The 17965-nt window shown below is 33.3% G+C and overlaps 1 protein-coding gene across 14 annotated transcripts in view; it reads right to left on the reverse strand.

Annotated features, from left to right (window-relative positions):
- The window catches only part of LOC120356820 (dipeptidyl aminopeptidase-like protein 6), a 528524-nt gene that overhangs the window by 351114 nt on the left and 159445 nt on the right, over positions 1–17965 (reverse strand). For 7 of the 14 annotated variants that reach the window (XM_039447189.1, XM_039447197.1, XM_039447195.1 and 4 more), the window contains one exon: positions 5240–5296. The exons of the other annotated variants lie outside the window; for them this stretch is intronic. In XM_039447189.1, the coding sequence (XP_039303123.1) occupies positions 5240–5296 (57 nt within the window). The remainder of the gene's footprint in view (positions 1–5239; positions 5297–17965) is intronic. 14 annotated transcript variants of the gene reach the window in all.

A 17965-nucleotide genomic window follows, 5' to 3' on the forward strand; every position in this document is an offset into this window, starting at 1 on the left:
TAATCTACAGTTTGTTAAAAATTAAAATAATTGAGAAAATGAAAGTCAACACATCTGGATAAATATTATGTCCGGTAGAAATCATGGCCGACTTGGACATGGCGGATTTGACATTCTGTCCTGAACCAGCTAATAAAAATGTAACACATTGTAAAAATTTGAGAACATGTGCGTCACATTAGTACCAAATAATGAATGCGATACATCCTTTATCAGTACCTGATCAGGGCCGAGTGTCAAATACAGCATGCCTAATTCGACACTGATTTCCGTACATAGTTTCTATCCAACACTAAATCCGTAATGCGCTTGTCAGATTTGGTGGCAAAATTTAGTAATTATTTAAGCTTTAATCAAAAAATTATATAATTTCTAATAAACTATAAAAATATATGTATTTATATTAATGTTTATATTTTTTATAAGATACAACTTTTTTTAATTTTATAAAAATTTTATTATTTTTTTTTTATCTTATTCACATAGAAAAAGTTTAAATAATTACTAAATTTGGTATGCCAAATCCAATATATCCTGCCAAAATCTGAATTTAGGACGTTAGCTAAATATTGGATATCGGATCAAATTTTTACTTCGGAAATTGATTCCTCTCATTATTCTTCATTATTCTATGTACAAAAGTATTAAGGTAGAATTATAAAAAAATTAATAGTTTATGAGATAATTTATATTTTGTATCAAAATTGTCAGACTAAAATAAAAAATAATTTGTAAATTATTTATTTTGCTCTATCTTGATGTTAGTGACTTATCACGCTACGGAACATAGTGAAAATAGAGGTCGATAATTTGCAAGGATTATCAGATGAAAATCCGTCATAGACGCTAGGAGAATTTGCGGAGCAGTTAGGAGTTAATCGTTGTATAATTTAACCGACGAAATCAAAGAGAATTTACTAGGAAGATCATTTTGCTGCATAACAACGCCAGGCCACATATTGCTCTTCATACATAGCAAAGGACTTTCCGGTATGAAATATTGCCATACCAAGCTATAGAAATTACTTTAATACTTGCCATTTTGTATTAATTATTTTATGAACGCTTTTATTCTTGACGACTGCTAGTCACGATAAATTTTATTAGAATTATCCTCTTAGTCGTATTTAATTCTGTAATATTGTCATGATTAATTATAGTTATATTGTTATGCTGCACAATTATGTTGTTAATTCCACACTGTATCGTAGAATGTTTATTATTAAACGTATCATACCAGCACGTGTTCGGTAATAATCGAAGAGAGACATTTTAACTAAATATTGATGTATAAAATAAATTTATTTATTTGTTCTGTTTAGAGTCATATTCTAATTATTCATAAAAATACCGTTTAAACACATGCTTTGCGAATTACACAAGCTCAATAAAAATATTTAACTAATTAGTAAATCAAAAAGGTTAATTTAATTCTACAAATTAAAGTTATAAAAGATAAAAATTTTTGGGGTTCCTCAAAAATTTCAATTATTATTGCGTTAATTCTTATTAACCGGCTTACAATTCATTAAAATTAAAATTTTTTTTACTTTTTATTAAAAAAAAATAACATAATGTCATTACAATAAATAAAAATATTATCAAAATAACATTACAATAAACAAAAATAACTTGAAAATTTTTTATTTATATTAAAACCTTTTGGTACTACCAAAATGTAAATACACAACGCATCGTTAGACGCTACCGTGAGGGAAGCGATCATCTACTTGAACCAGTGACTTGTGAGTGCTCGAGGTTATTATATCTCTAAAATGGCTAAATCGATCAAATTCTGAATAAACTTAATCTATAGCTTGGACGACATAATAATAGAAATGTCTTTATTTTTTCTCTCCATGCTTTACGAGTGAAGATATGATGACACAAAGTTCGAACCTTGAAAATTTTACGTTAAGAAATATTGTTCATTTATGGTCTATATCTTCTCCCATAAATAGATCTTAACTAAATCTTTTTTTTCTTTTACACTAAATTTATAAGCCTATACACACTTCCAATACCCTACGCGTCATTAAATGTTTCCACCCACGCCATCAATACCACTCTTACCTTTTCTTCACGCATTATGACGATCTCAATAGATATCCCCACCACTTTCAAACATAACCCAATAAACCCTTACTCATCTATACGCATTGCCACTTATTGTTAGTCTCATCCCCACTATTCTCTTCCATTTTCTCTTTGTTACACAAAACACCATACACTCCGATATATCCCAACGTAGCCCAAGAAATTATATAGTATAAATCAGAGCCGAACGTCAAATCCGGCATATCCAATTAGTTCTAATTTCTATACTAGAAATAAGTTTTGTTCGGTACACAAAGAAAACTGAATATATGTATGTAGCTACTGTATCTGGCATAACTAATAATAATTAAATACTATTATATATAAATTTAAATTTTATAAAATTATATTATTGTTGTTAATTAAATTAAAATTTTAATATTATGCCTAAGACACTAAATCCTGTCAGATTTGGTAGGCCAAATTCAATAATGATTTGAACCTTCTCTATGTGCCGGACATAAAAAAAAGAATTAATGTATGTAATTTCTTAATAAAATATAAAAATGTATATATTTATACGTACGTTTATATTAATTTTTAAATACAATCTTACATAAAATTTAATTTTTTAAATTTTTTATAAAAAATTATTTTATTTTTATGATTATCGAATTTGATACATTAATGCCCATTTCCACCAATATAGATTAACTTTGATCTCAGTTCAACTTACTCCTTATCTTTTTCCAATTCTTAAACTAAAGAAAGATAAAGAGTAAGTTAAACTGAGATCAAAGTTAATCTGCGTTGGTGGAAATAGGCATAAATCCGGTATATCCCATTAAGATCTGTATTTAAGCTTGGTCTAGGTTAAATACAGCTAGACCAAATTTCTATTAGGACAGTTATTGTGGTTGAAATAAAGTATCATTACATAAAAAATACATGAATTTATTAGTGATTTACACACTGTTATTTATTGTTTATTATATGTATAATAAACTTATTTATTTATTATTTATATAAATTCATGTATTTTTAATTTAATAAGGTTTTATGCATACCAATAACTACACTCGGCGTTGCCCAATTATTTTCACTTAAAAATTTTTGAAAATTGTCATAAACCAGAGTATTGTTTAAGATTTATCCCCGGATAAATTTTATTACGAAATTACTTGTTTCTCTTCCCTCTTTTCTTACAATTCTGCTTTTCCACAAAATGTTTGCTATTTTCGCACAACCGTTGTAATCTCTTACTCATCTATCTCCGCAGTAATTATTAATCTACAAATTCTATAGCGCAATGTCGCGCTGAAGTTGACTGACACAAACGAGATAAAGTCTCGTTTGATGAAAGAGCCAGAGGATAATGAAATGAGTCTCTGCGAGGGGTCCGAATGACAAAAGAAACTAAAAGTAAAGATGGCCTCAATCATAATTAATTGTACGGCGTAAAACGGGCGATTATCACGGTGTCTGGCTTCGTACCATGTCTTTCGGCCGAGTACTTTCAACTCTCCTTTCTCTCTTTGTGCGCTCTCGCGTCGCTCACCGCCGAGCACCGATGTGTACTAGGCTGTTTATCATTAGGGTACAAATTAGGTTTCCGTTTGCACGGAAGAGAGATGACTGTCGAAGTAATTTGGACCTACCAAGTCGTTGTAACGGAAATAAAACGGTATTCTTGGAGCGCGTGGTAGGCAGACGAGGAAAGGAAACGAGCCCTCGTTTCGGTACACCATCCAAAGGATTCGGAAAAGAAAATTGGCTTCTTCTTTTTTTGTCTCGTTTCAGTACAATATCATGTACGGAAGATCTTTATAGAACTTCGTTGCGGTAGGATTCGCGGAAGAATGGAATTAGGTGGATTTCCATCAGAACGATTTCTAGTTTCGTGGTATTTTTATGTAAAATTTTCGTACCTGTACGATCTTATCGTTTCTCATCGTGATCCTTGCGTTAGTCTTATCAAGCAGATAAAGAAATTTCGCCGAAATAAAATTTACATTATCTATACTTAACATAAATGTAAACGTAAGCCTTCTGAGATTTTGCATGGAATTATTGTTGTTATGCTCATACACTCGCACAATAAACAATTTTCTGTTAAAATCATATTCTAACATGTCCCAAATAGCCCACCCAATAGAGCTCACCCAAATTTTTCTATTAACACAAGATGAATATGTAACACAAATGTTAAAAATTAATGCAAAGAAAATATAACACTGATACAATTTGAAAATAAATTATGAAAATTTATTTTTTCAGTAAAATTTATCCTAACATTTATAATATGTCATCACGAACATTTTTTGTCTTAGAATTTACGTTTTAAAATTACAATACATTATTTTTATATCTGTTCATATATTCGTAAATTGTTCCATTTTAACACTAAGAAGTATTAAAAATAATTTTAAGACAAAATACTGAAATAAAACAGTCCCATAATGTTAAATTAACATTAGGATATATTAAAAGTGCAACGCAAAAATTTGAACAAGAGCTGATTTTAATACAACTACAAGATATTTTTTTCCTGCAGCCAGGAATATTTAATGTATAATAAAAATATTAGAGTCATCATCAAAATATTTGTGATTGAATAAAACTCGTATTTATACGTTTGCTAGCGAAAAATTATATAAAACACATTTATCAGAGAGATCGTTCTACAAAAAGGTAAAGAAAAAGTTCGTTAATAAGTACGTTAAGCAGCGAGAACAGTTTCAGTGAATAGTCATAAAAAAAGTAAGTCAGAAAACTGAAGGTGAATTGTAATTATCGTAAGTTTGCGAAGAGAATAGTTAATTCCACACGATCAACTCGGCCAGATTCAATTAATTTCACGTAACAGCAACTTTAGAAATGAGTCTTGCGTCTATTGTCGTTTCCGAAGAGAGTCCCGCAAATTTAATTCTCGAAAACTATGTTATCTATCGGCTGAGGAATTGACTGAATGCGAAAATTAGATCTCTCAGTTGAAAAGCAACATTTGCTGGATAATCAATAATTGAAGATTCCCGTCTCAGGAGTATTTCATCAAAACAATGGGATTTATTTTCCATTTCAAGTCCCGCGCGTATTTATCTCTTATCCCTTTCAAATTATTATTTCTCATAACCGCATTGTGCGACGCTGGTCTACCATATGTAATCTAATTTTCGCCGGTTGTATCAATCGAACAACTCACCAATAGTGTACCGCTTTGATGTCTGATGTCTGGATTTGTTACAGTATGGACACTTACCTGTAAAATAAGTAAGAAATATTATTAACATAAATTTTAAAAAATTTGATTAGTGACTTAAGTTATAATCGTAACAATTACAAAATATAATATAATCGTTAATGTTAATATTATGCATTATGCATAAATATAATGGCATTTTGTTAGACATTTTCTACGTACATAGAATATTAAATATAACATTAAATAAGGCGCTTTTTACATTCGAGAAATGAAATGTAAACTTGGAGTAACGCAAACGTTCCTGCATGATAAAAATGGAGCAGAATATTAACAAATTTTTATTTAACAATAATTAACAAATATTAAATGCATTCAATATTAAACCATCTATTAAGGTAATTTTTAAAAGAAAGGAATATATAAATGAAATATATACGGAAAACTAATCATTTCAAGTTATAAACAATTAAAAAATTTACTCGCGTTAAGTTACAAAGTGAAAAATAAAATCTTATTTTTAATTTAAATTCAAAGAAATTTTCAAAAAGGATTGTTTCAACGTGTGTAAACGATCATTGCAGATATACTACAATAGTATTCTGTTCTTTCTTCTTTTACTCAAACGTCTCATTAAAATCGAATGCGATTGCGATCCAATCATCCCGATCGATTACTATGAAGACGCTTTCAGGCGTTCTAGCTCACGAACCGCGAGGACGAAGTGGCGGTTGCGGTGAACCAATTCGTTGGGAAGATCCATATTCGAGGGAAGCGGTCGCGATTCGCACACCTGCAGCTTTTGTCTCCGCCTCAGATGCACTGAATAGAATTCGTAGAGATGGTTTTGTATTTGCGCGATCCCTTCTCCCGTCCCTTCGACGCCCGCCGCGCGTCGCGAAGCCGTGAAACGTTCTCGAACATCGATGGGGGATATCGGCTTTCCACGCTTCGCTACGTACCTACGTTTCGAATTTTCTCGAAATCAACTCCTGAAACGTGACCAACGCTAACAACACAAGATCTTATTTTTTTTATTAAAAAATCAGCTTTGAATTATATAAATATAAATAGAACGTTTCTCGAAGCCACTTTATCACAGATCTATTAATTAATTTTTAATGGCAATCAAAAATTTTAATTTTCATAAACAAATCGTATTTATTTACAGAAACCTTGACCTCTTGAAATAGATTTTTCCTCAACAAATATCGGAAAACTAATCATTTCGAGTTATAAACAATTAAAAAATTTACTCGCGTTAAGTTACAGAGTGAAAAATAAAATCTTATTTTTAATTTAATTTCAAAGAAATTTTCAAAAGGGATTGTTTGAAAGGATATTTGATATATAAGTAACAATTTAAATCTTTCGAAAAATGTTAATTTTGTGTGCTCATCAAATTATAATAATTTGATCAAATTCCATAGCTTAATAAGTAAATACACTATGTAAAAGTTACACATATATACTGCTTAAGGAATTAATATACTAACAAACAAATTAATTAAGATGTAATTTTTTACGGTAAAATTATTTTTCCACGATTATTTAATTATAGTAATTAAAAAAATATATATATATACATATATAGCTAAGAAATCAAATATATAATACATTTCAATAACGTGCAGTCTTAAATATATTTAAAAATTATTTCTACACCAATAAAATAACTATTTTTTTCTGAAAAAAATAATACAAATTACGTTAGTAAACATGATTCCTTGAAATCAATATTACAATATCTGAATTCAAAATCATATTAATTTATTCAATTAAGTACTCTTTATCATTTATAAAAGTTGGTCGTATCACGCTTTAGTTATCTATTTTTTTGTAAAATGGATGGATAGGCAAAACACAAATTAACAAATTTATAGAATCTGTTTTTAAATAGTAAAATTCAAATTAATACCTCAAATAATTTAAAGCCCTGCCTTGATCAAATGTATAAATGTTAATCTCTCTAAATCGAAATCAGTGTATTATTCACACTGTGAATATTAGTGAACAGTCTGATTTCAGTTATATACTTAAAATAATAATATTCAGTGATACACGCTGCCATTCAATAATAATACATAGATTCTAATTATTGATATGATTGATAATGCATTGATATCGATAAGAGTACTGCCCTTTTATGCGAAATCAGAAAGTGAATAATCACTAATGATCACAGTTATAAGAATAACACTATAAATCAGTAAGATTTTACTGATTCAAATTTAGAGAGATTATTCTAAATCTAATACGAACATTGTATGTATTAAACATTTGTAGCTATAAAAATATATAAGGCAACGTAAAAGACCAGATATGTCAATATAAAAAAATTCAAATATTAATACCGAGATAATTATTAACCATAATACCATTAAATAAATAAATAATAAATATTATAATTACAACAGTTCTATGTTTAACTCGTAAAATAAATGCGCAATAGTACAAAGCAAACAAATAGTCATCAAAAAAGCGCCGATTTACAAACTCCACGTATAACAGTTCGACTGATCGCAAACATAGTTTTTTCTCTTATTGATTCTTGATGGTACATACGTCGTTGTTTTGAACTTTTGAAATGAAATCTCTGCCTCTGATATCCTTGTTGTCGTTTTTATACTTGAATGTGCATATCTTTATTCATTTATTTTTAACATTCTTTATTAATAACACCGAGGAAGACAAAATAAATCAAAACGTTCATTTATTGAGTTGAGAAATAAATTTATTAAAAATTATATCTTAATTCATTTTCTGGCATATTAATTCCTTAATTGCTTTATAAAATAAGCAAATTTATTTCTTATTAGTTAAATTATTCTTAAAATGCAATAAGATTCTAGCATTTGACACACATTCTGAAACGTAATGTATGTATTGGCCTGAGGAACATTTGCTTGCTATGCAAGGAGATATCCAACGATACCTCATTCTCCCATATTATCGTAGTAACGCGCGTAGACAACATACGATGTTTTCTTTGTCTCCGTCTGAAAGAAATGGAAATCGGCAGGAGGCAGACGGTAAAAAAAAACAGCGAACGCGCATCCCTGACATAACGAAACTTTGACAGCGACGCAAGCTGCATACTGAGACGCTCTCCGGGGGAAAGGATCCTAGGAGGGTATTTGTCTACCTGCGTCTGACGCCGAGGCAAATTGAGATATCGATTTGCAATTTGGCACGTGGTTCCGATCACCCGGGAATACCGCCCGCGGCCGACCATACAACCAATCGCGACTGATTGGTTCCTGATCTCCCGATTCGGCAACGTGTAGCAAGGTGATTTCTTCGCTGACCTATCCTTCTTAACTCGAATCTCTCGGCTCTTTTTTTCGGTCCGCGGAGATACGCGTGTTACTACGGTAAAGGACTCCCTTGATTAACTCTCGAGTAAACGGTCCTCCCCAATAAAAAAAAATCGATGTAACAATTGACCTGATAAGTGGCATTTGTTTAAATAACCACCTGTAATTACGTGATTGTAATTAGGCTCCAATTACGCTTGCAATTTTACAATCAATAAATGCGTCATATCTAACATGCCTGCGTTCACCGCGCGTAAATTCACATTTGCAAATTTATGCGTGAGTAGAAATAGCTGCGTGTTAACCCATCAAAGAGGTGCATTCTATTTGGGAAAAGCGCATAGCCATACCAGCCATAATTCAACTATTAGTGTCTCTCTTTCTATCCAACTAAACCTTTTTTTTATTTATACCTCCTTTCCCGAGTACTCTCTCTCTCTCTCTCTCTCTCTCTCTCTCTCTCTCTCTCTCTCTCTCTCTCTCTCTAGAAAGCCGGAAATTAATTAAATCTACGTCGGAACCGTTAACGAAGAATACGACGAGATGTATCGCCCCACGGCCGGTAAGAACTCCTGACGTACGTTCTACTAATTATTGCGTTTTGGTGAAACGAGTCTCGCGTGATGAACGAGCCCCGCAATTGTCGTCCGGTGTCTCCGTTTCTGTTTTCCGGTATTAATTGCACGGCTACGTCGACGACAGATATAAATCAGGCCTTAATCACTGCCGGGAATCGCGCGGGCACCCGTGAGCGCGCTTTATGGCGCGACGGTGTGATGTACGTGATTACGTAAACGTCCGCGAGTCCTTTTTTTTCTTTTCTTTTTTTTCCTCTTTTTTTTTTTTTTAATAACAATCGCTGGTCGCGGCAGCGGCCGGTGCCATCAATTTTGCGGTAGCCAGCCGCGCGAAGATTACGGCGTACTCCGAGATTTTACGAGACCTTTTTTGCAGGCGCGCATTACCACGGCATTATCTGTATCTGCGTTAGATTAGAACTCATCGATCTTCGAATTTTATGCAACTTCTTGCAACGTCCTCCTCCGATCGTCATTTACATATTTTATGCGATAATATATCTTATTTCAATAATAATACCTTAAGTCATCTCGATCGCGGATAGCAGAGTTCACGCTGATTCGAAGATTCAGTGAAAGGTGGCTTGCTTATGCCTCGGATCACCTCTGCACGTGCCCGCACACGCGCGAATGCGCGCATTCTGTAATGCGTGTGCCACATTCCTTCTATTAAACAGTCAATTAAACCGGGCGGGCAACGTAATCCACGTAACGTTTCCCGTATTATTTTATTACATGGTCTACATTTTCAAGAGAGAGAGAAATTTTCGCGGAATCAGGTCACATTGCCATTGTGCCCCGACGAATCATCACGCTCCATTCGCGCGCCGGCACCGCATGACTTAATTGCGCCACACATTACGTAATAAAGCCGATGGCACTTTAATTACTGAGGAACACAAAGGGTCATTCTACGGCTGTGAGCTAGCCGCGAATTAATTGCGCCCTGCAACTTCAAACAGGATCAACAGAGAAATCACATCTTAATATCACCATCGAGGATAGCGGATAACGCTCGCGGCATTCTTAAGCCCGCAGGGCTCGTAATTATGCGAGTGAAAGCTCTTTGCAATTTACCTAGTTGACATTTACGGCCATTAATTTGCCTAAGCGTACTAATTGATTGCCATTAACACACACACAATTTGTTGAATTATAACGTACATTTGTAGTAACAGCGGTTCTTTTACAAGTTTAATAAATATTTATAATAATTAATTAATTATAAAATTTTTTAATCTTGTAATTATAATTATAAACCAATTATGCAATTATATTTATCTTATTAAATAATTATTAAATTAACGAGCAACTAGAAACACAGAAAGCAGGCTTTAAATTAGATACATGCCAATTTTTAAATAGGATTTAATAAGTATTTATAACGAGCAACCAATTATACAAATTTTTAATGTTACAATTATAATTATGAACCAATTATGAAATTATATTTATATTATTAAATAATTATTAAATTAACAAATTTACAACCAATTGGAAACACATTTGAAGTTTCTAATTTGAAAACAGATTTCAAATTAGAAGCTTTAAATTAGATAACAAATTTTTACATAGGACTTAATAAATATTTATAACTAGTAATCAATTATACAATTTTTTAATTTTATAATTATAATTATGAATCAATTATGAATCATTATATTTATATTAACGAAATAATTAAACAATTACTAATCAACAAATTTACAACCAATCGGAAACACGGAAATCTTTAAATTAGAAACTTTAAAGTTTAGATAACACACACTTGCCAATTTTTAAATAGGATTACATTTCCAGATTTATCGTTCGGACGTTTCTTGTCCAATTTTAAAATAATCTTAACTTTTCATATTCGCGTCAAATACCAGATCTAAATTTTAATGAAATGCTTACAGGAATAATAAAGTAATTTAACGGATATCATGATTTACAAAATATTTCTTCTAATCGCATAAGATATAGCGATTGGGAAAAATATTTTGTAAATCTTTTGTATGTGTTAAATAACAATCACTATTAGCTGCAATCTTGAAATAAATATTGAAAAGAAGTGCAAAATTTAGAAATAGTATTTGATACCTTTGAATATTTACTTACGTTTATGTTTATTAAAAAGCGAAGTATATCTATGTGACAAGTGCATTATTTGTGAAAAATCATGGTGATTCGTTATCTCATAATAGCAGGTTATGCACAAGTATAAATCTATGAAGTAACGTTGCATATATAACACACATATACCAACAACATTAATAGGGATTTACCTCGAGAAACAGCTTCCTCGAAAGCGGTTTTAAGGAAAACTTCGTGTCGTCCATATCATAATTCCATTTTAATTAATCCCGTGTACGTAAATATGCTTGCGTGTTTCCGCTCACTACGTCGTTGACCGTGTTTTTACTTTGATAACGAAGTGTAATCCCGCTGTAAGACTTATTCATTACGAGAGATATTTTACTTCCTGTGCTTAATTAAAGGTTAAAAATTATAATTTCACGGTGCAACAAACGTGAAATTATCTTAATTAATCAATGCGTTTATAACGCGTTTACGTTTCATCATTTCTGAATAATATCGATGTCTCGTTACAATCTTCTTCATTTAATAAAAACATTCATGATAATAATATCTTTGCATATCAGTTTTTTTCTCCTCTTTCTTTTTTATTTCATTGCGTCCTATTTTGTCCTATTTTATCTTACAATTTAATTGAGATTCTTCCCATATCCTTTTCCCTCTGAGCAAAACCATGCACATAGGCAAGAAGCTACCTTGTACCTTTATATTTACTTTCAATAATTTTAATTTCAAATTAGTTTCAATAATAAATTGTCATACAAAGATCTTGTTTAAAAATCATCATTTATGTTTGAGAAGCCGCGCCGCGTCGCATCACATTAATGAAGTCTCTCCTCGTTCTCCTCGTGCATTACGTTTTTACGAAAACGTTAAAGGGATGTGTGTTTTCAAAATGAAAAAGTAAACACCGAGGGAAGCAAAGCTGCGCCCTACCCCCCTGTACCTTTCATCTATTTTTCATATCGCAAAGGTATACAGGTATCTACCAATATACTGTAAAAATATTAAACCAATTTCGTCTCTGCGGGTACCATCTGCGTTTGCAGACGTCTTACAAGCGAAATTGGTTAGACTCCATTAAAAAAAAGTCCCGGTAAGAAAAGCGTTACTTTCAGCGCTCACACTCGTACCGTATCCCGGGCGCTTTCCGCGCTTTCAACGTGAGTGATACCTACATCGCGCACCGTTTTTACCCGAAAGCGAAACCCGCCGGACGTATACGGTGCGAGACGCGGCGCGATTACAAGATTTTTCTCTCGGCGCGTTTCCGCCGCGGAAAATTGGATAAGCTGATTTTCTCACTTGTCCAAGTGGAGTGCCGGCTGAACAATGAAAGCGCAGACGTCGTCAACGCCGGTTTTGATGATGCAGCTTTAATGGAAAAGCCATAGGTGAGAGAGACGCCACGACGATCTTTCCGTGACTCGGTTGAGAAATGTGCGAAAGGTGCGCGATGACGACGACGACGACGACCAAACGAGAGCGACACATATGACGTTGAGAGCGACGGGATTCGTCTTTCTTACCAGGATTTGCATATCATTTCACGTATTTGTCATTTTTATCTAAATTCTCCGACGATGTATGCAGTGTATCCATTATGCTTGCGCGAAATATTGAACGAGAAGGGCGCGGAAACAGCGAGATGAAATATCGAGACTGAGAATTTGGCTCGAAATGCAGAATGCGGATCGATAGTAGCGCTTGAAACTGTAATAAAGCCTTCTTGAGAGCTTCGAAATTGTTTACGCGTATGAATATCGATACTGGGCTGACATATTTTGATACAAAATATCGGAAATATCGTTGCAATGTATTCCTTCTATATTAGACATAAGTTTATTCTGTCGAATGAAAAATATATCAAGGCCAAAAAATATTGCGGAAGAAATGGATTTTCGAAAAAGAAAAATATCCAGCTAACATTGTTTAAAAACAGCCGGCAAATAAACGCGCGCTTCTACGCTGAACACGAACGACGGAAAATTGGCGTTGACGCGTGGAAATGTGAAGCGAGGTGAGGTGCAACGCGAGGTGGACCTGCCACGTCGCCGATTCCTCGGAAAGTGTGCCGAGCGGCTGTTCCGGAGAAGAACGGCGCAGCGGTGTGCACCAGGTATCCCCTGAGTTTACGGAGAAGCTCGGATACTCCAGCGGGCGGTTAGTCATGCGCAGAATGAGCCAACTTCGGCCAACTTTCGCCCAACTTCCGCTGTCCGTAATTTTAAGCGGCGTGCAGTCTCGACGGCTCCCCACCGTTTATCCGACCATCGACTTGCCGTGCTCTCACCCCTGGTGAGGAGGACACCAGGCTAGCGCGGCCGGGTTCCGCAGGAATGTGCGCAGCCTGAGAGGGTGGATAGTAACGGGAGGGTAAACGGGAGCATCACACATTTTTGCCGGGACCTTAAATATGGCACGCTCGGATCGAAGATACTTCAACGGGAGGGGAATTATGCGCAAAAATCCACCTTCGTGAATAATAAATCACTTATTTGCTACGAGGACACTCCTGGCATCGCTTTCCTCAAGCAGCAAAAGCGCAGCTTTTTCCGACGTTACTGACCTTTTTACATAAATTTTTCCAACGAAATGTTCCTTAACCCCCGTAAGCTCTCGCGTGAGAGTCAAACTGACCCGGACACGTGCTGTAAATTTATCAATTAAATATCACGTAATAAAGTATTTTTTTTTTAATATGGATTTTTTCAATAAATTTCTAATGCTTAAACATTATCACATTTTATCCTTAAAACATGTCTCAGTTTATAATTATTCATGAAGAAAATTAAAAACACGTGAAAAGAGTCACGTGAGTATTTACGGGTTAATGCAACTACGTTTCCTGTTTCACATATTAAGTTTCAAATTAAAAATTTTTCCATCACGTTTAAACAAAAGAGAGGATTAGACGTGATGAAGGTTGTTTTTGTCAGATGGTTTACATAAATCTCACGTTAGCGAGCGTATCCTTGTGAGAAGCACAGTGTTACAAATATCCAGTTAACCCAAGACGAGACACGTCAGAATAAAGAATATGGCTGGCTTTTGTCGAGCGACATAACTTCTCGCTGCTATTTCTCGTAAAAGTCTTTGGCCCCGCGGCCTTAGTCAGCACTTTTTTGTCCCTCGGTATTAGCATACCCCTTCGCAGTTGGGGCTCATGATTTACTATGAACTGCATAAAATATAAATACATATATATATGTATGCATGTATACATAATGCATTACATCACGGAGAGAAAAGCGGCGTGAGTTGACAACGCCGCGACATTTTACATTCTAGTTATGAAAGCGTCATTCTTCGAACAACACCGATGCGATTTCGGAAAAGGCAATTTGCATTATTCGTCCGTAATATTTATATTCTAAAAAGACGCATGAATCGAAATGTATATCAGCGCGCGAAGCATAGGACATGAGAAGCCGTTTTGTTTTCCTACCTGCATCCCAGAGAAAATCGACAATTTTTTTCTCGGGTTAATAACAAAGACAATGATAATATTAACTATGACGTAATTAAATATGTAATAATTTAAGAATAATGATAATTTAAGAAAACTATAAACTTATCCTATTATCTAATTTGAAGCCTGTCTTCCGCCCGTTTCTGATTCGTCGTAAATTTGTTAATTTAATAATTGTTTAATTATTCAATTAATACAAATATAATAATTGCATAATTAATTAATTAAAAATATTTATTAAATTCATAAAAAACCGCTGTGGAAAAAGAAAGCGTACGCATTGTTACGTTCTGGTCTAATAAAAAGACACATGAATCGAATAGTATATTAGCGCGCTAAGCATAGAATACGAGAAGCCGTTTGTTTTCCTACAAGTACCTCAGAAAGAATTGATGATTTTTTTTTTGTTGGATTAATAACCAAGACAATATTAACTAATGTAATTAAATAAAAATTTTAAACTAATTATAATTTAAAAAATGTTAAAAATATAAGAAGCATGACAGTATTTAAAATTATCCAAAAACTATAAATTATAAATTTTTGAATACATTTGTGTCATTATTTATTATGCAGTGAACTCAATTTTATAGAAAAATACATTCGTATAAATAACTTTGTTCTCAATAAAACGACAATGTAAAATACGATTAAATAAAAACGTACGTAAAAGCCAAGGGAGCAAGCGCACAGAGCGCCTAAAATTCTAATGAATAACAATACTATAGCGCATCTTTTGTATCTTTTGTTCGGGAGATATGATTGATATTTTGTAAAAAAAAATAGTTCATTGCGGATTTGGCAATTTTTGCAAACAACCTTCACGAATACAACGTTCCCTTGTCCAGAGTTCAGAAAAAAAATATCGTTAGTTCACCGCAGGGGTAATATCGGACAATTCGTTTTATGCAGCATAAAGCAAAATCAAACCGGCGGCGGATCGGTTGCCACGGCGCTGCTCGACCGTAGCTCTTTTTCAGACGAAAACGTCAAAGAAAAACAGGCCGCGATGAATTTGCAGTTTCGATCGGCGAGCGCGGATAGTATTTTTCGCGGCATTGTAAACGAGAAATCTCAACGTAGGAAAGTTGGGCAAAATAGTTTTACGCGCAAAAGGCGTGGGCGTGCAAGGAAAGTTTATGATAATAAAGATTTTGCGGCGCAAGTTGATTGCATTCCTGTTTGCAATACCGTCGACCCTGTTAACAGATGCAGTGTCAAATTGCGTGACCAAATTTACATAAGCCCCGTTTGTGTTTGTATCTCGTTTGCAGTGATTCCATTCATCTGCATCTGTGAAAATAAATTGACGAAGATCATTCTACATTTTCAATCGCTCGCAAATTAAAAAGCAATTAATATCTCGATACTTTTGTCAAAGAATGCTCGAATCGATCAAAGAATCCAAACAATTTTTCGCTCAAACAAATTGTATTATATTTCAAATGTTTGTAGATATAACTGTTTTTTTCCATCCTTTATTATTCGTTTTCATGTAACTTTTTAAAAGTGTAATTTTCAACCATCGAATTTCACCTAAAGTTCAAACGGAGAAAATTGGCATACTGCGTAAAAATGAGAAAGGGCGCGCGGTTCTATTTCGGAAATTGTTAAGCGCATTTTCGAAAGCAATTTCAACTCAACGATTCTCTGATAAACGAATAAACCGCGGCGCGGTGTCGTTAAACACATCAACAACTTATACTAAGCGATAATGCGGTGTCCAGAATATCGGGTATTGAGCAGACCATGTCGACGACAGATAAAAGACCATGTGTGCATCCGTGTTGAACGATTTACCTTCTATGTTAACGATTTAAACGTTTGTGCCTCTTCTGCAGCTACAAACCATGCCCTGCGGTGAGCGAAATATTTGGCGAGATAAACCAAACGTTTAATTAAATAGTGATTAAATAAATTTTGTAGTTATAATTACTAAATGTGTAGCTGTTTTGACCAACAAGCTGTAGCCTTAATCAAACAATTGTTTTCATATAACTATAACCAAATGGTTCGTTAAGTGTAATTAAGTTTTTGATACAAATAAAATTCATTTGATCACTACTCAACTAAACGTTTCGCTGATATTTCTCTCAGTGAAGGGCTTGCTGGCCGTAATTAACATGATTTCGCACTCGATACTTTAAACAACTAATTATGATTAAACTGTATAAATTTGATAGAGAGTCCCTTTCTCTACATTTTCATGCTAGGAACGATATACGGTATAGTCTCTCTGCCATAAATGAAATACAAACATGCTGCATTGCAACTAGCTAGCCTTGCTAGTGTAAATTGACACATATTACGATGTAAGTTGCCTACATGACAAACTTCATACTAAATTGATGAACACGTAACAGAAACAAAACGAATCGCAAATACGTATTTCTCAATAAAGACTGTATATTTTTACTTCGTAATGATCGAAATACAAGTAAAATATTACAGAAAAATAAATATTTTAAATGTAGCTTGCTTTAATATAGAAATATTAAATGTAAAGCTTATTGTCAGATTGAAATTATAAATGAATGTTCGCACGCTTCTCACTCGCTCGTAAGTTTGCTTTAAACATGAATCAACACATTTCATTTCTACGTATGTTTGATTTCAATCGTTTCGTTATAATTACTGTTATTGTGGAAAATAACATGTATACTAACGTATACTTTGGTTTAAATAATATTCTCTTTAACTGAAGAACGTTATTACGAAATTTTAAACGCTTGAAAATTTATTCGCTCTTTTTTGAATCATATTTTTCCCTCTTTTTTTCATTATTTGATTTGAACTTAAAACTTTGAGAATAATACTTGTATTGTAAAAGAGATACTTGGTGATAATTTCTTCATATTTTTTTTTCGCAATAAATACATAAACGAAACGCAATGCCAATTTGCCTCTTGCACTAACGAGAACGAGCTCCGATCTCCCCTATCAATCACACGCACATACATGCGCATCTACATGTATGTACAAGTTGTATACTTCACGGTGATGAATGTATACCGTAAAAATTTACTTGAGCAACCGCGTTTTTTCGGAAACCTTTTTTGGAAACATGTATTTTCTTTTTACTTAAATAAATGAATGAAAGAAAGAAAATATATGACATATATTTAAAAATTGATAAACATTCGAATTTTCGTGCGTTATTAATGACGACATTTTTTATAATATTTTGTAAAATAAAATAATTATGTATATTGTGTCCATATCATTAATTTAATTTTCTTCTTTAACATGAGAATTTTTTTACTTTTTAACGTTAATTAATTTT

This window comes from Solenopsis invicta, chromosome 3, assembly GCF_016802725.1.
Source record: "Solenopsis invicta isolate M01_SB chromosome 3, UNIL_Sinv_3.0, whole genome shotgun sequence".
Taxonomy (NCBI): domain Eukaryota; kingdom Metazoa; phylum Arthropoda; class Insecta; order Hymenoptera; family Formicidae; genus Solenopsis; species Solenopsis invicta.